This window comes from Sardina pilchardus, chromosome 17 (assembly GCF_963854185.1).
Source record: "Sardina pilchardus chromosome 17, fSarPil1.1, whole genome shotgun sequence".
NCBI lineage: Eukaryota > Metazoa > Chordata > Actinopteri > Clupeiformes > Clupeidae > Sardina > Sardina pilchardus.
Window position 1 is genome coordinate 3,234,110 of NC_085010.1, and position 22,606 is coordinate 3,256,715.

Below are 22,606 nucleotides of genomic sequence, written 5' to 3' on the forward strand. Positions count from 1 at the left end.
TCTCTCCAGCAGAAATAGATGCAGCACAGGCTCGGGCAAATCTGTGGGCTGACATCTGTGGTGTGTGTGCACCTCATCTTAGCGTCACTATGCTTTAAAGACATGAGAGTACATGCCAAGCTGCATCGTATCACTTTCACATTTCTATGGCAAATGAATAAGTGGTGTTTTAATGTGCATCACATCCTCCATCTGTGGAGAGGAAATGAAAACATATCCCCTTCATGTTCATTAACACAGGGCTTTAAGGGGGTGTGCTGATTTTACAGTCATGCATTTTATATAATTGAACCTGTGTTCTTGTTTGATGCCTTTGTGTTATCAGTACTGTACAGTACATGTTTAGTTAAAATAATGCTCCATACTCAATGCTGTTGGACAGAATGGTCAATTATCTTGAGAAATAAATATAGATAAAAATAAACAAAATATAGAAGCCTCCTGAAATTTCTGGATTCTAGGGATCTTGGTTTCAGCACACAGCCTGAAGTACTGCTGCTTTGGTTTTTGTATTCTGTTCCCCCTTTTTATGTGACTCTTAAACAGGCCCAACATAAATTCTCTAAAAATATGCAAAACCAGATGAAGGTCTTTGGCTTGTATGCTTAAACTCAAATTAATTTGCAAAATGTAATTGTACTGCACCTCTTGTAGAGGCTGAGCTCCCCAGCCAGCTGTGCCAAAACCAGTATTCCAGGTACACAGTTTCCTAAGAATAAATCAGTCAGCATCAAGAAGCAATGAATCACCATGCAATCATTCTCTGGCAGCCCTCATAGCAAATATACAACATGCAGAATTTCTGGTGGAGAGCTCAGAGCCGAATAGCTGGCGCTGCTAATGAATACCCATGCCCAGTCTCCTGAGCCTAGGAGAATAGAGGCTTCTTCTACAGGTCTCCCTCTTAAGACTCCTCACACGTTTCACTCTGGCAAGAAGAGCTGGAAGGTGAATGAAAGGATGTTTGAAGACCCTCATCGGGAAATGAAAATGTGCACTTGGAGTGGAAATTGTTGGTCCACTCAGTGAACTTCACAGCACAGCACACCCAATACCCAGCACACCCACCTCACCTGCTTCCTCAGTGCTCCTTTAATTACGCTCACTAACTAGTACACTCTTCCACTCCAGCACTTGGATGGAGGGGGAGCGACTTTGCTTAAGAAATTACTTCTCAGCTTCATTGTCAAATTACACCAATGTAATGTGGCACGTTGAGCATCTTAAGAGCTTCATGCATAATTTGAGTTCCATCTCTGTATTCAGATTTATATGTTTGACAATTGCATTTGTCATTGTTTTTATAATACCCAGAAAACTTCATATGATAAATAGCTATATTCATACAAATGTTTAAAATATAAATATAACAATATTAACATAACAAAATATTCCTTGAATATGTATTTACAACAGTAAACAAAACGAAATATACTTCAAATGAAAAAAGCCACACTCTCAGCATAGACTTCATATTTTATTTTATTCATTTGATTTTTGAAAACTATTTTCATAATAAATTTTTCACTTTGAGGTCATCAAAGAATTGTCACAATAAAAACAAAAAGGCTTAGAAAATTTGTACACAAATAAAAAACACACACACAAAAGAAAAATAAAACAAAAATAAATGAAAAGGCTAAATGTTTATTGGTCATGTCACATGTCTTTCAGAAGGCATGACAAAACAAATACTTCTCTTGACTTTTCACATTTTTAGTCACAATTCAGAGGCTCACATTACACCTTTCCCCCATCAAATGCAGTTTCTGTCGAAATAACCAAATTGGAATCACCATGCATAATTGGATTGGTCACTTTGTTTATGTAAATGAATATTGCTCCGACAACCAGATGTTTCAACACATTTCCAGCATTATGAATCCCCCCCACCCTCCCCAGACCAAATTAGCATCTTTAAATTGGGGCAATGCAGAAACAAATGTTATGAAAGAAACTGGTTGAAATGAAGAAAGGCCTACGAGATGCACAGATTGGAGGAAAAATATAATACTGTAAATCAAAATCCTCACAGCTAATGGCATAAACTATCTATCGCTATAGCAACACATTGACATTTAGTTTTCTGTTTTTAATTGTTTTCCCACTTGTTTTTACAAAAATGGTTTGAAGAGCAGGTATACTGTAGTTTGCATCATCTATATTAACAGGCTATAAAACACCACTTCAGCCACAGTCCAGAGAGCACACATAGATAGTCTTTGCACCGTATATAAACATATGTAATAAGATATTTCACGTGCATGAAGTTCTTGTCACACTGTCCCTCTGGTTTCCTTCCATTTCCTGCTTCTAACCATCATCTGTGCTTGTGGCAATCATGACAGCAACAACACTGAAGCCAAGTGCAGCTTTGACACACCAGATTGTAAGGCCTCCTTCCCTCCTCCTTGTGTGGAAGGCATGAACGTTCAGTTTAGCAGTCTCTGTTCTCTCTGTTCTCTCTCCTCTCCTCTCCCCTCCTCTCCTCTCCTCTCCCACCAGCTGGACAAGACAGCCACTAGAAAAAAGGGGGGGGTGGGGGGCGAATACTTTGGCTGATTTCACAATCATAGGTAGCTTCTTGTCGCTATGTATGCAAGTCTCTCAGGATACCATAACTGGTCCTCGCTGTATCATTTTTTCTCAGGATTTGATCAGGTATGATTTCTCTTGCTGTAGAGGGGGGGAGGGGGCAAATGTCCCCAGCAACACAAACACAGTCTGGGCTCACATTAGAAACATGAAGAGTCCTGTGGCGTGGCACTGCTGCCACCCCTGAGGGAGGACAGGGGTGACCGAAGCGTCCCACACTTGTTTAGGGTTCACATGGCGTCGGACTGTTCCACATGACCAGTGTCCACCCCAGAGTCCTCTCTAAGTGTCCTTCTCCACGCGCCGCTCTCTTGTGTGCTGGAGTACAAAGTTCTGTAGCGTCACTGACAGTATATGGAGGTCTTAGATAACACTAAGACACTAGTATTTTTTTTCTCGGTTTCTCTGTTCATTTTATAACTGTACACAAACAGCCCCTCCCTCTGGCACGTGACCATGAGGATGTCTGAGGATGGGAGGGTGGAGCTGGGTAGGGTGGGGGGAGAGGAGAGGAGGGGGGGGGGATGAGCATGGATCAGACGTAGTACTCCTTGTCCTTGTTCTTCTTGTTCTTGCTGGAGATCTTGGCCACGCCGATGGGCTTCTCCTTGACGGCGGCTCCGTTGGGCTGCGTGGCCGAGTTGCTGATGTAGTTGCGGCTCTCGTCCACGTGGTAGGAGCCCTCGTCGCGGTTGCGGTACTTGTACATGGCGTAGAGCAGGATGAGGATGCAGAGCGCGGCCGCCGCCACGATGCCCACCACCATGCCCGTGGTGCTGCTGGACTCGCGGATCACCTCGGACGGGCCCGGGAAGCCATTGCTCTCCGTCAGCGGGGGATGGGCTGTGAGGACGGAATCACATGTGATCACTGAGTGGCCCTCAGGCGCGCACAAGAGCCCCAACACAAGAGGGAGCTAACGCTTACACATTGATCAGGGCACCGTATGGAACCGTGGGCTCATTTCTCACAGATCAATGCTACCTGCTTTGTTTACATCCCACACCCGCTTTTTAACGTTTCAACATAATGACAAGCACTGCCGTACATTTTACAGTGGAAAGCAATTTTCCACATTTTATGATGCAAATGCATAAATGTTTCATCATCATAATAATAAATGGTGATTCTCCCTGCAAGGAGCATTAACAAAGTGCATTTTATGTTAGCATTCAAGCATTTTCATCAAATCTGCCAGTATTAAGTGGCAGTTACCATGCGAACACAGCTCTGCTCTACGGGCCTGTGTGAGGCGGGCTGATGCATTGGGTACTCCAGAGACAACTTGGCTCTGTGGCAGTGACTCACCAGTGCTCAACTACATAGGCTCAACAACCATTTGCACACAGTGTCTTGGGCCTTTACTAACCTCCAGTGGCAAACAGAATTTTTATGTGCAGTCCACACACACACACACACACACACACACACACACACACACACACACACACTCGCGCGCACACTGGGATAGAAAATAAACTGTGCTTCATTTACATCCTGACACGGTATGCCACATTTTAACTTCCAGATGACCAGAAACTTAAACTCCTGAGATGTTTATCCCCCACCCCCTGAGAGATAGTTATCTCCTCTGGATTGATGTTCTCGCAGAGGAGGGATTTAATTTACTACGCTTCCGGCTACAGGCAGCCCATAAAACTCAGAGAGAAATGACATGTGAAACAAGCCACGTAAAACTCTGGCCCGTGGGTGCGGAAAATGAGATGGTGATAAAGAATGTGCTGGGCTATACCGTTCTGCCTCCCCTGCAGCTTAATCGCATTTCTACAACAGCCACTATGAACAATACATTAATTAAAAACATAAAGCAATATCGGCGTGAAGAAAAACGGACAAAGGAAGCACTTCTGACTATAGTAATCAAATGACTTGCACCTGTGGGCATATATTTGTTGTTTGGGGAGTTCCATGTCATCAGTACTGCCTAACAATTTGGCGTGGTATTGGATGAGATAAGCCTCAGGCTGTGAGCGCCAATCTTTTCATGTGAATCTCCCCTCCATGTGAGAGGGGCACGGGTCACTGGCAACATGGCTCCAGCTACACGATGAGACATACGAGCCCGAGTACCGTACACGTCTGACTTTATTTCCCCGCAGATCTGCAGCGCTTTTAAAGATCACTGATCCGCCCACTGCATCAGCCTCAGGGAGCAGCGCTGGAGATGGTGATCACAGGATCTCTCTCCCTGTAGCTAATCTGCTCACTGCAAACAACAACACAACTCTGTAACGGTGTAAGGATTTGTTGAGCTACGTTTCAACAGGAAACTTCCACAATGGCTGTAGTATGACACTCTAATGCTTCAAAAGGATTAGAATTCAGCGTCTGAGAGCCTTTGTTCATTCCAAGACGCTATCTGACGCGCACTTTTAAAAGCTTTTCCTGGTGCTCTGAGTTCTCCCTCGGTGCATTATGCATTATGGTGCATTACAGTGCATTTGAATGGCTCCTGAGCTTCCCTAGTCTTCCCCTCGCTAGTCTTCATCACATGCAGTGCAGACGCCCAGCACCAGAGGGGCCTCAGAGGGAGATTATTGCTCAGTGAATCGCTGATGCTCCCGTTTCTGCTATGTTATTGCAGTTAATTGTTCAATTACCTAGCCGAAGCACAGCACACATGCAGCCATGACACAGATGCAGCTTCTAGACCATTGCTCATGTTGGTTGAAAAAGTACAGCGACAAGACAGTGCTTCTCAGATGACTATGCTCTTAGAGGACAGCTCTCAGTAGGGTAGAGATTAACATTGTGATACTGGCGTATAAAATGACTTCAATAGCTTGCAAGAGACTTATATATTTTGAGAGCCCTCCGGTAGTTGATATATCCTGTACGAAAAAAGGAAAACTAGATCACTCCTCTTTGCAATAACTGCAATCTGTGGGGCAACAGCTCCAGAGACAGTAATTGAATAATTAATTGTGAGGGTGGCAGCAATTTTGTTGAAAGCACCTGGTGTGTAACAGATGGTTGCTCATCTCTGTGTGTGCAATAGATGTGTTGATATCACAAAATGGAGAATGCAGGCCCACTTAATTCTATCACAGTTTTTGATTATTACTGTTAGAAATATTACTATTATTGTTATTATTATTACTATTTATTACTGTTATTATTATCATAGTCATTGTCAGTGTTTATTGTGCCTTTTTAAGTTCTGCCTGATAACATTGCATTTTCATGCATGATTCATCTTTCATTATTTCTCCAGAAAGAGCAGTTAAACTGCCAATGGACCTTAACAACAGCGTGCCATTTAAAAATCCCTCTGTATAATTACACCCTATTCAATGTCTACTGCTGAACATTTTCATTCAAATGTCAAAGCCCTTGCCTCACCAAACAAAGCAGTTGTGATTCAAGTCACAGCATGACAATTTCCAGCAGCACAGCACGGCACTTTGCATAGTGAGATATAACTGTCAAGGTGAACAGATGTAGAATACAAATGTGGAGTAAAGATGGGAAATATCAAATCAAAAAGGTGATGATCTTTAAATAATAATATAAAAACATGACTAACCTAACCCACCTGAACTTGGGTCGCAAGGGTCAATGTCCTCATCATCACTTGGGCACTCTGCAGATGCTACCAGAAGGTCATCCTGTGTCAGACAGATAGATGTGTAGAGCAGGACAGGAAGAGAGAGAGGGATAGAGAAAGCCAGAGGGAGGGAGAGAAAGACTCATTTAGACATCTTTCCAATTATGTTACGTCATCAAGCATCCCTGATCTGAAGTGTCCTACATAAGAGCTGACAAGCTGCTCTCTCTGGACCACGCGGCCAATGGACCGGGCAGCAGTGTCCAGGGCAGCAGCAGGCCGCCACTCTGACCTCTGACCTAGCCATCGACTGGCCCACATAACTCCTCAGGCCAGCTGCCCAGCACGCGCCTGCACCTCAGTGAACCAGCGAAACGGAAAAAGATGAGAAAAGCAATAGGGGCAGATAACAAGCCAAAAGGCCAAAGAAGGAGGAGGACAGACACTGAGACAGACAGACAGACAGACAGACAGACAGACAGAAAGGCAGAAAGGCAGAAAGAGAGGCAATGTGGCCGTTGGAGAATCAAATCTAAAGTGCACTTCCATTCAGTCTGTGTGGCCTTGAGCTCTATTGTCATGGTAAGGTCACTGCTCCCCTGACACAACTCAAAGGTCTCCGAGGTCTCCACTCTACAGAGGTTTTATGAAACATCACCAGTTCAGCTGATCACACTATCAGGTTTTAATGCCCGTATACATGTGGTAATAAACCCTTTGAGAACAAGTGACATTTGATTGTGATGTTTTTAAAACCCATGCAAGCCTATTATATTACGATTCATTACAATAATTGCATAGCAGTAGCAGAGGGCTCTTCATAAGCCCGCCATCATAAGTCACAGTGTGTGTGTGACAAACAGCCACCACAGATGGCCAAAGTCTACATCTGACATTTCCCCAAACACACTGCACACAGGCAATCCCTCAGCAAACCCTGGCAGTGAAACAGCACAGACGCACACACACACACACACACACACACACACACACGCACACACGCACACTCGCACACACACACAGACACACACACACACACACACACACACATACCACACACACACACAAACATACAGCAAACAGGACAAAATGGTGGTATATCCTTGCCTCTATTCCTGTCAGTGGTCTGAATGGGAGGTACGCCATGGTCCTGGTCGCATGGGAGGTAAAATTGGGACTGCTGCTCGGCGAGCCTCACTCCAGCTGAGGTATTCCGTTAGCGAGATGGCCCCCTAGCACACGCGCCGTGCCTGGAATACGCTGCCGCTCTCATCAGTCGCGTCCGCACATGGAGCGTGCTAACTCTCTAGAGTGTCTAGTCTCTTCCCTACAGACCACATCCCTGTTTTACGCCTCGCTCTTTTCGCCTGGGCGGCATTCGCCAGCTGGCCTGCACACGACTGCCCTGCTTGTCAGTGATGAAGCACTGGGTGACAACTGGTATGTGTCAGACAGAGAGAGAGAGAGAGATAGATAGAGAGAGAGAGGGGGAGCAAGAGAGAGAGAGAGAGAGAGAGAGATCGATTTCAGACGCACTGCCCACAGGATCTGGAGCAGCTCCAATCAAGACCTCTGAGCATCATAAGCACAACGTGAAGAGAATAAACTCCGAGGAGACACAAAAGAAAAACAAGCAGAGAAAAAACTACAAGACCAGAAGAGAGTCCAGAGCCGAGAGGAGTGAGAATTAGGAGAGGAATGCAGCGTGAAGGAAGGAAGGTTGCTGTAAGCAAGGCGATCGAGAAGCGACAGAGCGATAAGCGGAAAGGGAAGAGGGAGCGACAGACAAGCAGAGGGGTGTGAAAGAAAGAAGAAAGGAGACGAGAAGGATGGAGAGAGAGCGAGTGGAGTGGGAGTGGGTTGGCTCCGAGCAGTCACAGTCCCGTTGCCATAACCACACGCTGGTCTCCTGGGCGCCCCCACCCTCCCATCCCTCTCCGCGCTGCGAGCAGCTCCTGCTCCTGCTCCAACTTCAGCGCTAGCGCTAGCGCGCAGCATGTAGGTCAGCGCGGCTGAATTATTCAGCTCCATGCTAGCAGTGGGCGGGGTGCTGCTGCTTAGGGGGCTGGTTGTGGGGTGGAGAGGCAGACGGACCCCTCCTGGCCCACCGGGCCCCCAGGGGACGGATATATTCTGGGAGCCCAGGACTTTTATCTATACGGTTAAGAGGAAAATGGAACTGGTTTCCACTTGGCTTTGCAGAAATGCTGGCCTTTAAATGAACAAATAAACAATGTAATATGTGTACAGATGTGCACACATTAGCCCTAATTTTAAATGTCATTTTGATACAATATGTATCTAAAACATGACATGGCATCTACACATGCCTAAAACCAGCCATGGCACCTCTTTCTCTGACTTAGGCATTCATGAGAGGATTGTTTCAGGCAAACGTATGGTTGGAGATGTAAAAAAATGATAGTGAACATGTTTGGTCTAGTCTAGATTGTGTGGTTAATGGATGCATACAGAAACCAATCATCGTAATATTCGGAGCAGTGGTTTCACTAATTCACTAAGGACGTCTTCGCTTAATACAGTTGCCTGTGTGTGCAATTGCCTATACAATATATATTTTGCTTGCCACAGCCGGACAAATACTCCTAGGAATTTTGAGTGGTTTAAAATGACTGTCTGGTATTGTTTCTGCTTGATGAAACATTATTATGTATATCGATTTCCTAGAGCCTAAACTTTTATTTCCTCTCAGTCAATCAGTGTTTCATTGATTCCATACGATTAAACTTCCATTTACTGAACTCAATTGAAGGAATCTTTTTACGTTGTTACAGCCATGGCACATTACAGATAGGGGTTGGTGGCATGAGTTAATTTCACAATCAAGTACAGGCCTAGTGCCTTCAACTAAAAATGAAAGGGCCTAGCATTTGATTTTCGCAGACCGACCAGGTTATTTGAGTTGCACTCAATAACATACTTTTATCTAATCCCGAGTGAATACATTTCTGATATAATTTAATTGTTGAACAAATGTATCTTGCTATGCTATAGCCTGCTTTGGAGAAACATGTAGCTGGACTCGGCTGAGGGATCATTGTTGGTGTACAGCCGTGAATGCGAGGGATGTTTCTCACGCGTGTGTGTCGAAACTGGCAAATGCTCCATGACTAAGAGCACGAAGCTCTGTCCCTCCAACGCCAGCAGCGCTCCCAGCTTCCCACTCACCAGCTGCGCCTAGCATGGCGGCAGACATCTTTATGGGCCGCCAAGGATCGCTCGACTCCTCGCCCGTGTGAGTGGGAACTCAAGAAGGGTTGATGACGGAGTCATCAAGACAATCATCTTCGCAAATTCACTCACCGTCCATCATCTTTCTCTTTTTCTGTCTCTAAATGCCTAGAATGCCGTCTTGTGTGAAAGAGAGAGCAAGAGGAGAAAGGGATGTGAGCCAGACCGATGGGCAGGGAGAGAGAGAGAGAGTGGCCAGTGAGAGAGCCAGATAGCCCGTGCCTCTACTACACCTGGGACATGGGAGTGAGTGCTGCACTCTGCAGAAACCAGACACCAGAAACCTTGTTTGCACTTCTCGCTATCTCCCTGCAATTACCCAGGAGCAGTCTGCTACAGTAGTTCTACAAGATCTTCTATGTGTATGTGTGTGTGGGTGTGCTTGTGGGTGTGTGTGTGTGTGGCCACTGTACCTACACCTGTTTATTCCACCTGCGTGAAGTGGACAGCAGAGGCACCTGCTGCTCCCCGCGCTGCTCTGCCCACAGCAGGAGCCACTAGTGGCCAATCAAGCCATTCAGCCCAAATCAGCCCATTCAGAGGACATCAACGGCTTCATCTTTCATGACCTATTTCTTCTGGCACATCTCAGAGAGCCCGCTTAAGCCCAAACACCTGCATCTCATACTAAACGATAAATCTTGTTAGTAGTGCAGTCCTTCAGCAAGTCAGTCAACAAAATATTTCAACATAAGTTAGTGGTGTTACCGACAGGCAGCATGTCTATCCTTCACTTTCTAAAGCTGCTTTTCCATTTACACCCTCTTGGTCATGAACAGAAAATAGAATATCCCAAACACCTGGTCACTATGCGTCCACGCATCATGAGCCTGGAGCTAAGTGCTGTTACCTCACATTGACGGCAGCACCTGTCTTGTCCTGCTAGCACCCACAGAAAAAATAACCCTAACCTTTTGCTCCCTCATCCAACACTATAACCTCCTGACCGTCAGACTGACCTCTAACACAATAGCCAAACCACTGACCACTTTCTGTGCTAGGCGCAATCGCGCGCGCGCAAGAGAGAGAGAGAGAGAGAGATAGAGAGAGAGAGAGAGGAAAAAATCAGCCATCACAATTCTTCCCCTCTCCCATCTTTACACCCTGTAGAATCCCTTTCTGTTGCCATGGTGACGCCAAATTCAGGCTGTATGAAAAATGATGGGAAGCGATAAAAAGAGAGAGAGAGTGAGAGAGAGAGAGTGAGAAAAAAAGAGAGAGAGGCAAGATCTGAGGCTCAGCTGGGACCAGCAGAGCTTCCTCCCTTCCTCCACGATCCTTCCCTCCCTCCTTCCTTCTATTAGAGAGAGAGAGAGATGGAGAAAGAGAAAGAGAGAGAGAGAGATGGAGAGTGTGCGGGAGGAAGAACATCAAAGTCCTCAGGCCTCTACTACACGCTAATTACACGTGAATATTCATGGAGGTGTCCTTGCTCGGGAGAGTGCTTGGGCCTTGCATCGCCGCTGCTTGTTGGGGCGGGTAAAACACTGCCAGCCAAGGTGGTGAATTAGACATGGAAGGTTGATGCATTGCAGCATTTCTTCTCCCTGTTCACATTAAACACCTACAGCCTGCAGGGGAGAAAAAAGGCTCCGAGACGCGAGCATAATAGCAAAGACGGAACTGTTTTTAAAACGCTGCATTGAGTAGTCGTCCACAGCCTCGGTTTCCACTCGTCCAGCCCCAGGCAGGGTGACCAGTGATCTGCCAATTACTTAACCTTCTTTCTCCAGACACAGGTTGGCGCCGATTAGACGATGCCTCTTCTTAACCTCCCCATGTCTTCAACTCTGCACCTAGAAATCTCTGGCAGTTTGCTGCTTGTGTTCTATCTTTCTATCTCATCAGAGTGTTGAGCTGAGTTCTAGGCAGAGTGTGCTTCAGGGGAGGAGGGGAGATTGGGGAGATGAGCTACTGCTGAGATGATTGTCCTGAGGCTTCTCTCACACACCACTCACCTCTCCTGGGGTTCTCACACACAACTCCTGGACTTGGCGTTCCTTTACTTTGCCAGGTTCATTTTTCAGAGCGCATTTCTCAGCTGTTCCCATAAGGATACACACTTGTACATATCAGTGTTGCTGAATAAGCCAATTACACTTGAGCTGTAACTGATGACTCAAGTCAACTGTTAACAAAATCAACATCTGAACCACGGGTCTGTGTTTGTTAGCACTGTCTCCACTGATGTCTGCTAATAAGACTTATTAGGCACTCAAATTAAACAACGAGGAATGGGATGGCAGACTTCAGTCTAAGATGTTTGTTTTTACTAGTGCGCAAAGGAATCCAAACATATTTTGACAAAAATGTTGAAAATCCATTTCCTAAGGGTGATTCATGACATCTGCACTCATGTTGCCATAGCTACCACTTGTCTTACATGAAAGAAAGGAGGGTTAAGGCCATGGCCAAGTAGCAGAATCATCAGACAAATAAAACATTGTTCTGCACTAATATACAAGCGTTGGGAAGGTGTCAGTCAAACACGTCAAGTCGAATGGCATTTTCGGTATTTTCTCCAAGGATGGGTTGCCGATAAGTAGTAGTAGTGACTTACTACTGTGGTGTAAGGAATTTATGATATCCAAATGGAGAGGCAATTGATAAATACAGTATCTTATGAAGCACAAAAGAGAGGGAAAACTCCCTTGACATCCACATGACAAGTCATGCCCATATCATTTGGATGTTACAAAGACCAACAGAAAGTAAAGCAAACAAGCAAACAGACAAACAAACAGACAGAGCAGCCATGTCCTCCCTCGTGAATGATCGGGGCACAAGAGAGTGCCCTCATGAGTGGAGGATGAGGAGGAGATGCATGCGATGGAGGGATGACAGTTGGTGTGCAGCGGAGGAGTGCTGAAAGAGAGGCACGTTAAAGGTGCAGCGGCACAAGCCTCTCTGTCTCCCCTCTTTTTCAACCTCTCTCTCTCTTTTTCCCCACTCTCACTCTCTTTCTCTCTCTCTCTCACTCTCTCTCTCTCTCTCTCTCTCTCTCTCTCTCACTCTCTCTCTCACACTCTCTCCCAGAGCAGGCGGCGCGAGCGGCGGTGTTGCTCCTGCCAGAGCGCGTGCATGGAGGATGGACACTGAAGCCCTCTGCATGCGATGGAGGCTCGGTACATTGTGAAGGACTGTTGAAAAGAGAAAACTACCTGCGATGAGGAACAATGCCATCTCGCCTCCATGGCCGCCTGGCTACCCTGCCTGCTCTCTCTCTCTCACTCCCTCTCAAAACACTGCGGAAGGTCTCTGTCTCTCTTTGTTTAGTGGGGAAAACGAGGAGAGAGTTTGTCCTGGCTGTCTGCCTCGTGCTCCTCTGCCTCTGCTTCCTCAAAGCCAAAACCCCTCCAGAAATTGGAGTCCCGTTCTTTTAGCCTTCCTTCCTCACTCAGATCAACAGGGATGAGGGAAACGCTGCTACTCTGCTGAGAAGATGAGGGAGATAAATTGCCTGTGCATCAGGAGATCCTATCAGTGCCTTGAAAAGAGCCAGGGAGAATGAGAGACAAGCGAGGAGGGGAGAGCAGCGTGGAGAGAGAGAGAGGGAGGGAGAGAGAGAGAGAGAGAGAGGGAGGGAAGGAGGGAGGGTGGAATAGTATGAGAAAGAGAGATAGTAAGACTGCAAGCGGCGCCGCCTGGATCAGGTGACTAATTCTAGCCTATCACGAGCCTCGCCAAGCCCCAAGGTTGCTAAGGGTGTGCTTAGTTAGAAACAGCTCTTTTTTATTAAAGAAGAAGAGGGGGGGGGGAGAAATCGCAGTCTCGCATCGCAAGACATCTACTCCCAGGCAGCTGGAGCAAATGACATGCATGGCACATTAGGCACCTCCGACTTATTTATTTTATTTTATTTTTTTAATATGTGCGCCGCCGACTCCCCAAATTCTCCCCGACCCCCACTGGGACATGCGGCTCTGCATCAGCAGCCCTCATCACTTACATGCTGATGTGCTGCTCCTGTGTTTAATCTCATAAGCTCACAAGAGAGAGACACAGAGAGAGAGAGAGAGAGAGAGAGAGAGAGAGAGAGAGAGAGAGAGAGAGAGAGAGAGAGAGAGAGAGAGAGAGAGAGGGGGATGAGGTGCTCATAAATGTGTCTCTTTTTCCACACCGCGCCGCCTCGTGGGACTCAATTTGTTGGTGGCAGCTGCAGCAGCAGCGCAGGGCCCCCAGTCTCAGCCTGTTCATTATTCATGGGCCACGCGTACCCCAAAACAGCCCTCCGCTAATCAGCCAGCGGACGCCACAGGATTCATTTAACACTCATTAAATATTAAACAACGGCAAAAATAGACGCTGGCTTCGCCAGAATAATGCAACCTCTAATGCACGGAATACACCGAGAAACATTCTTTGGGCTCGGTGAGAGGAAAACAGAGGCGCGGTTAACAGGGATAGATGGTGAAAGGGTGGAAAAAAAGCTGAGCTTTCATAAAGCCACTTAATTAGCCTAGTTCCTGCCAGTGCAAACACACCTATTGATTGGGCGCTGTGAACAGATCGAGAACTGAACCAGGAGTGATGGCCACAAGGCCAGCAGCAGATCAGTGAAAGTGTGACAAACACAGAGGCCGGCCCTCTCTCCCCCCTCAACACTTAACTCCTTCATTAGAAGCACAACATTTCCATGATGCAATGGCTGGAAACTGTGTCTGTGGAGAGATAGCAGGGGGTGATGTGGAGAACCACTCCGCTAGAAATGCTTTAAATGCACTTTTAGATGGAAACGAGCGGAGGAGATATCATGGCAGTGTTGTCAATTAGAAAAATATAGTCATTTTTTTCCCCAACCTGATGAAAAAAGATCAAGTCTGTTTGTGCAAGTGTACTTGTCTGTTAATCTATCACACCCCCCCACCTCCCCCAAAACTCTCTATGCCTCTGTGTCAGTGTGAGTGTGTGTGTGTGTGTGTGTGTGTGTGTGTGTGTGTGTGTGTGTGTGTGTGTGATGTGTGTGTGTGTGTGTGTGTGTGTGTGTGTGTGTGTGTGAGAAAGAGAGAGAGAAAGTGTGAGAGATTCATTTTGCTGGGTACGCTGAACAAAATGACAGCTGAATCTCATTAGAAGCTCCACCTGCTGCCTGCTACCAGTGCTATCCAGGCGCTCTAGTTCAGAGCCAAGCCTCCTCTCCTGCACTAGTGAACCAACACATGTTGAAAATCATTTGGACCAAGCTCACTTCTATGATACATAACAGTATATATTCTTTATGAGCGTGTTACACCAGCCGTCTTACCTGCCGGGTACACCAGTGTGTTTGTGACACATGGAACAATATTTTTGATGTTTCTCCCATACATTCAAAAATGTGAACTCAAAATAATATTCCTCGCATGACGTGGAATCAGCAAACTTATGAATAAATTCATTAGAGCCCACATATCATGGTGGAGGATCTGAAAGTTGGGTGGATTTTTAATGACACCATCTTTTCCACTTGGAGAAGCTCATCTATTATTGAAAGCCCAACACACAATTTAGCAGACATAGCTCTGACATAGCACTGATGCCCGCAACATCAAAATGAACACGCCTCGTACGCCTCTTAATTCCTTTAGAGATGCTAACCTTTGAGCTGGAGAGAAATGTAAATCAAGGGATCAGGGGAGAGAATGAGAGAGAGCGAGAGAAAAGCAGGAGCAAAAGAAAGAAATAGGAAGAAAGAGAGAGAGAAAGAGAATGAGAAATAAAAACTGGAAAAACAACAAAGATAAGAGAGGATCAAAAGACAGCGTAGGAGAAAGAAAGAGAGAGAGAGAGAGAGAGAGAGAGAGAGAGAGAGAGAGGAGGGAGAAAAGACACAAGTGTGCTGTCACTTCCTCGTCTGAGTAGTCCTGTGGCTGCCACAAAGGGATCTACTTCAGATGGAAATATTAAAGAGCGCACGCATCAGTGGTGCTGTGGTGCTGTGGTGCAGCGCGCATGGCTGTGTTTCCATAAACACCACTCCCTCAGCGCCCCGCTCCTGAGCTAATACCGCTCCCTCGCGCCGCGCGCCTTCTCCCGCACACGCTCACCACACGGCCTCCGCTTGTTTGTCATTGTTAACGGGAAAACATGCTTTTAAAGAGGTCTGTGAAAACAGAAAATGCGGGAACGAGAGCCCCGCAATCCCTTGGCGATAATCACACATTTTAGGGATGCTCCGTATAATGTTTCATGACAATGTGCAGCGGATTATTCCCAAACCATTCCATTCTACACCGATAACAACACACAAAAGGACCACATCAAAGCCATGCGCAATAATGTGCAACAGAGCACAAGACTGATGTTACAGGTTTCTACCAATACTCCTCAGCACTATCTATCTTCCTGCCCTCTGCTGTGCAGGCCTGAGGTGGCCGTGTTTTTCCTATAATAGCCAGAGAGCATAAATCCCATTCCCGAGGCACATCCATAATGCAGCAATAGCGACTTTGTTATGAATTGCATAACTCCCCCCTCCACTGCATGACCGATGATCTAATGAGTCTGAGTGGGGAAGTGTAAATAATGCATGATGAAATCTTTTTCACACAGGAGATTACGTACGTCTAGCGTATAATGCCATGAATCATGGCCGAAACAACTACTTGTGCATGAAGAGACTATAATATTGCATCACAACGGAACAGCCACACACTAATGTGTCAATATGTATACTAACATGCAGACAAATAGCATACTGAGTGCTGTTTGCACTCCAAATCAAGAGTGCGATATGATTGTGACGACTGCGACTCGGGAGCAGGTTGAAAATGCAGAGTGAATTGGCAAAATAATGGAGCGATGTCTTTCATATCTCTAATCACTCAACATCTCCACAGGTCTTTGGTGTGGGAGGAAGGCTATGATCACAACAACTGAGACTGCAGACAGACAAAGAGGAGAGAGAGAGAGAGAGAGAATAAGCAGTGAAAGAGAGACGTGAAGAGAAGAGAGGAAAAACAGGAGCAGTGTAGAGACAGCAGAGAGGAGCCAAGCGCATGAGAAAACACACTGCTGCTAAGATTTCCATGGCAACATTTAAGCATATCTCATTGGTTCCTGTCGACTGAGCTCCATTTTGTAAGTGAGGGCTTGTGCTGTGGATCTCAGAGTGAGATTAGCTCGTGACACGATTGACGGACAGCCCCCAGTGAGCCAGTGCCTTCGGGGGGGAGAGGTTACACAGAACACTGGCCTGGAATTAGTCACATTAAGATTGCATTGTCACACTGGCTAAATAGCTCCGTGCATGATCACACAAGGCCATCAGCCTGACATGTCAATCATCCCGCTAAGACCCACACAATGACACCTAATTACATCCACACTTACAACTCACTGTCAGGCCGAGAGATTGAGAGGATGGAGAGAGAGAGAGAGAGAGGGGGGGGGGGGGGTACAGAAAAGAGGAGAGCGGAGGGGATGAACGGGTCGTGATAGACAGAATGAGACTCCAGACCACAACCGCTGCAGTGCTCAGTGAAGACTTCAAAATCTCTCAAAAACAAATCTACCTTTAAACTATTCAAAACTAAACAATGTGTGAACACATGATAAGCCATATTAAGCAGAGATTAAATTCAATAAGCCCTTTTTGCATAACCATGTCTTGTTGTCAAAATAAACCCAATTTGTATGCCTGAAAACACACAAAACAGTTCAACATTTTAACTAACAACCACAATTCCATTCCAGAACCAGCCTCAGCATTTCAGACCGTAAAAATACTGTGCTAATTGCAGATTTAGTTTAGCTCAGTCCTTTCAAAAGAACACCTGGGCTACAACAGATAGACAGTGTAATACCCTACTACCCAACAGCACAACCCCCTCCAATAGCCTACAGCTTATAAGGCCAGCTGCCTTCATGAACTTATGTCTGAAGAAGATCCCAGGTGTAGGCTTATGGCATCCAGCAGCACTTTACCAGCAGTGACTCACCAGAGATGTGTGGTGTGAAGCAGGTCAAATAGTAATGCTTTTATGACTACTGTGAGCGGCCTCGTGTAGCTTTACTGTTCTAAGTGCACATGTAATATTAACAGCTGAACGCTCAGACTGAGCAAATCCAATGGAACCTGCTCGCAGGTGAGAGCATTTTCTGTCTGCACCGTGCTCAAGGCAAATGGAGCCTAACATAACTCATTAAGCATATGTTTCACTTCATTTATCTCTCAACATTCATCAATGTCATCTTTAATTAAAATACTAAAACGACACACCACCAGGTCCATCCAATCAGACATAGGGATAATGGTGTATAGAAACACTCCTTCCCATTTTATGTGCAGATCCTCTGCAGCCATGAGGTGATCCGTGCCCCATTATCCAGGCACGCCACCCAACCGTGCTACAGCCCCCTGGAGTGCTCCCAGGGCCTCGCTGATGAAGACCCAGGAAGTGACCCTCAGCCTGAGGAGGCCACTGGGCTGCGCTGGAGCGAGACCCCCTTCTCTGCCCACTCCAGATGCGGGCGGCCCCCGCGGGCACGTCTGAGTGGCCCTGCGCTGGACTGGGCGCTCAAAGGCCCCGCCGGCCTGTCTGAATGCTCTCAGCGCCGTCTGATGGAGCTGATGGAGGGTCCCATTCAGAACACATCAAAGCAGCCTGGACCCCCCTTCAGATAAAAGCACACGCTCAGATGCAGCCTTGACCTACATAGCACAGATCGCCAGCTCTCGATATGTCCTTGTGTGTATGCATTTACTTTTTTTTTGTTTTTGTTCTTTTGTGTGTGTGTGTGTGTGTGTGTGTGTGTGTGTGTGTGTGTGTGTGTGTGTGTGTGTGTGTGTGTAGTGTAGAGTGCGTGCGTGTGTGTGTGAGGGGGAGGGGGTTGTCAGCTCAAAGAGCATGCATTCTTGGTAATTTCATAAAGAAATAGCAGCTAGAGAGAAGCTGGCTAATAAGAGGTCTGACACAATGCCTAGCTCCTTCGCCACATGCTTGATCTGTGAAGCTGAGCTTCCCATCAGGTTTGATCATTTTTGTCTTTGTTATTCTATCTTTGTTCTGGTTCAGTCTTGCTTGTCTGCCACGGTGACAGCTCTGCCATCCATGGCTGGCCGAGCCCTGCTGAAAGCCCGAGATTAGACAACGTGGACGCGAGCAGCCCAAACAGCGCCGCGAGCGGCTCACTGACCTGTGGCGTGGTGGTCTGCTTGCCCTGCCGGTTGGACGCCGTGGTGGTGGTGATGTCGGACAGGGAGGGCGTGTGCGAGCGGTTGCCCGAGGCCGAGGCGCTGGACTGGGGCGTGATGGAGGAGGAGGGCATGTCGCCCACCAGCCTGGCACTGCCGTCCACGCGCACGTTGGAGTCGGCCTCGGCCGCCATGTTGAGCACCTTCAGGCCGTTGTAGTAGAGGCCGGAGAGCTGGCCCTGGAAGGGCCGACTGCCCTGCTCCCAGCCGCCGATCTTGATGGTGGACTGGCTGTTGAAGATGGTCAGCTGCCGACCTGCGAGGACACCAGAATGTTCAAGCGCCCGGGGGCTGGCAGAGCAGCCCCACAGCACAGACACACACACACACACACGTACTTATACATACACACACACACACAGACATACACACACAGACACACACACACACACACACACACAGACCCCCCTCCCTCCCACCCCTCCATAAATCTGATGAGGGTAAGTCATGACCCCTAAATGCCGACAGCAACAACAGTAATTTATGATGATTGAATGAACTGGACGTTACATCATGTTAATCAATGAAGAGAATGAATGCACAAAGGCCTTGGGAAATAAATAAATAAAAACAAACGGTGAATAAATAAATAATGCTGCTTTGCTGAAAGGCCAACGTGTGAGCCAGTTTTTTTTTTTTTTTTTTTTTTTTAAGGGAAGATCCGTCATTTAGTCAGCGAGCTCATTGGAGGAGGAAGCTAATGACAAAGAGGTTCATCACTCCTCCACCTCATTAGCGCGCTGCCACGATTGCCTTTCAGCAAGAGCCACGCGCCACACACATGAAAAAAGACTCAAGCAAGAGTGGATGCGCTGGAAAGATGATTTAACAGCTATGGGACACTTCACAAATGACTCTATGTGACAATAACTGAACTCAAAAGAAACTGAGGAACAAAAACGAACAAAACCCCTTGAAAACAGATTGATCATTCCCAGAACAATTTATTACAGACATTTAAACAGCATGCATTCAAAAAAGTATTTTGGCTCTGCTTTTTTTTAAACTTTGTTTGTTAAAGGGACTTCATATCTGATGCCAAGAATCATTAAATCTATTTATGCAATTTATTCTGAGCTTTTATTCTGCGCACTTTTCCAAAGTGAAATTAAATATGAAAACAGAAGTGTAATTGAAAGGCATGTGTAGCATTTACCATATGTACAAACAAATACTTTCTTGAACAGAAATAAATTCTTAGTTAATCATTTATGACTCTGCTGCTACAGAAATTACATTTATTGTATTTTAATCGTACATATATTTTGCTCATATTTCGACTAACTTGAGAAACATTATCAGTATATTACCAGTCCCTTTAACCTGTGGTTAAATCTCATACTGATTACACAAACACATGTTGATTACGTCAAACACATTATTATACAATGAATAATATTACAAACTACATTTTTTTAATTTAAAAGATTAGTTATACAGGGGATTTGACTTTTAGAGGGTTTATTTGTGATGCAAAATGTCACTGCTTATGATCAAATTATCTTTTTATTTGAAGTTTTAATCAGTGTTTTACCTTTGTCGAGTAGCCATTCGTCAACTACTCGACCGAGCCGATATGGGATTCGCTGTCTAGCAATCGCCAGTCGCTCGTTATCAATGTTGCCTTTAAAGTTTAAAGAGACATTTCAGGGGTTACAATCTGTAAGGTCAAAGGTTAAATGTTAAAACCTAAAACCTACAGCAAGATCCTGCCTCCAGTTTTTTAAGTTTTGAAAATTTGGAAAAGCAAAATTACAATACATATCATTAATAAAAGTCATAACTTTAACGTTAACTATTTAAGCAAACAAATTATATCTACATTAAAAGAATAAATGTTGAAGCTCCTTCTAAGCTTGTGAAGTTGAAAAAGTAAGCAAGAAAAATCACAACTTTAAGCATTCATCTCAAAGTCTGCCAAAATAAAATGAAACTCATTTTAAAATACTTTTAGCAGATTTTTTCAACGTTTTATCCACTGCTCAATATATTGGTTTTATCTTTTTTTCAATAAACCAAATTTTATTCATCCAATTATATTTTAACGTCAAACACATCTTGCTGAGATAAAGCTCTTTTCACTCATTTCATTCCTTTTAAAGTATATTCTAGCATTAATTATCTGATCTGAGTAAAGTTACAGTAACTTCAGCATCAATCATTAATTAACCAAAGGCAACAAGAGAAACAAGCGGCTGAAAACAAGAAGTTAAAACATTTCATTACAGTTGTCATTGACAGAGAGGATCACACCCATTTGAATGGTTGAGAATGCATTGACAAAAGCTTTGACCCGGAGAGATGGCAGATATTTCTGCCCTTTTGACACCCCAGCAGGCAGTGAGGCATACAGTACACACAGTGAAGGGCACAGCCAGGCTCATCCCTACTAAAGGGAAGCTGGCTTTCAGCAGAAATTCTAATCAGGAGCTGAGGGTAAACTAGAGCTGCTTCTGTTTCTCCCTCAGGGGCTTTTGGAAGAGCGCTTTCTCTGAATTTCACACCAGATGCTTTCGATGGAATGATTAATCACCTGTTTTCTCAGTCACAGAGAGAGCGGGGCAATCTGTAGCTGAGGGGATAAGACCTTTCTTCCAAAGAGAAGATCACCAGATAAAGGTTAAGAGGAAGACGAGAGGCATTTGTCTTCTGTGTATTTGATTTGTTTAGAAAATACTCCCACATCAGTAAAATGTTGCTAGAGATCACAGATGTTTGCTACTCAGCTAGAAATGTCAGTTAAAAAATCATGCTACTGTGAAAAGGGCCAAGTATTGGGCTGTATTTGGAAATAACTATCATCACACAGGTACAACATCTGCTCCACGTTGTAATCTACTTCATCTATTTTGAGTTCACATTTTTGTGAACCAACATCAGCTGTCATCAGTGGCAAAAGTGATGCTTCAGGGCCTTCAACAGTGCTGGAGACCAATAAGACTGCCCAACCCCTCTTTCAGATAGACAGCATGATCTAGATAGATCTGTTCATTTGTCCTAAAGAGCGCAGTCGGGCATGGAGGGTATCTGTGGTCATTCGGTGGTCATCCTGTGTCAGTGTTTGTGACGTGCTGCAGGAAATGGATGCGGATGCAGGAGGTGTCGGTGCAGAGACAAAAGCCACCTGTGCTGTCATTGTCACTGTGCGCTAGTGGCGCTGCCCGCCCGCGCCCGCGCTCATGCCCGCGCTCATGCCACCCGTCATCAGCGCACAAAGGAGCCGCTCCGCCCAAATGAGGGCTGTTAGCGCAGCACCGGCACCCGGCAGGGGAGGAGACCAATCAGAGTGATTGGAGTCAGGAGTGGGAAGAGAACGACACACGCACACACACAGAGAGGCTCCTGACGCACACAGAGGCACTTTCATATGCGCGCACACACACACACACACACACACACACACACACACACACACACACACAGACACACACACACTCGCAGAGCAAAAAAGGGACTTATGCCCTCTGGCTCTAATCCATGCAGTGTGTGGTGTGTGTGTGTGTGTGTGTGTGTGTGTGTGTGTGTGTGTTTTAAACAGGGGCGGGGGGTGGGGGGGGGGTGCAAAAGAGAGTGTGCCATCTCACATCTTGACTGCAGTATAGTTGTTGCAGTGAGATGAAACTCTAGACTCTAAATGAGGGGTAGGCAAACAGTCACAGAGATTACTCTGTTTTATCAAAATTGTAAGCGATAAGAACACAACATTTACTGAATTATTAAACAGCATGGCAAATAGAACAAATGTTACACTGGGAATTTATGTCAGATTGCAGAAATACAGAAACAAGTCATTCTTATCTCTCGTTCTTGGCTTGTCTCTGCCTGTTCATTTTAATTGCTTTGGTTTAATCACTTTTTTTCTCCCGCAGCCCAGTCAATCAGGCCTTGATTAAAATGAAAGAGCCATGCGTAATTTCTTTCGTTTTTAAAATATTTGCAGCACTTGTGGAAAAGTTTGAAAATGCTTGTCAGTATTCAAAAGCTTAGGACAGTTAGCAGTGTCCCTTCTACACACT

The 22,606-nt window shown here is 45.7% G+C and overlaps 1 protein-coding gene across 2 annotated transcripts in view; it reads right to left on the reverse strand.

Moving 5' to 3' along the window:
- Nucleotides 1–1,463: 1,463 nt before the first annotated feature.
- nrxn1a (neurexin 1a) overlaps nucleotides 1,464–22,606 on the reverse strand; it is a 133,568-nt gene continuing 112,425 nt past the window's right edge. Inside the window, exons 19-22 of one of the 2 annotated variants that reach the window (XM_062517542.1) lie at nucleotides 20,125–20,214; nucleotides 18,533–18,846; nucleotides 6,152–6,224; nucleotides 1,464–3,438 (exon numbers count right to left, since the gene is read on the reverse strand). In XM_062517542.1, the coding sequence (XP_062373526.1) occupies nucleotides 3,131–3,438; nucleotides 6,152–6,224; nucleotides 18,533–18,846; nucleotides 20,125–20,214 (785 nt within the window). In that variant the 3' untranslated portion in view covers nucleotides 1,464–3,130. Of the gene's footprint in view, nucleotides 3,439–6,142; nucleotides 6,225–18,532; nucleotides 18,847–20,124; nucleotides 20,215–22,606 lie in introns of both variants that reach the window. The other variant, XM_062517543.1, reaches the window with a different exon arrangement.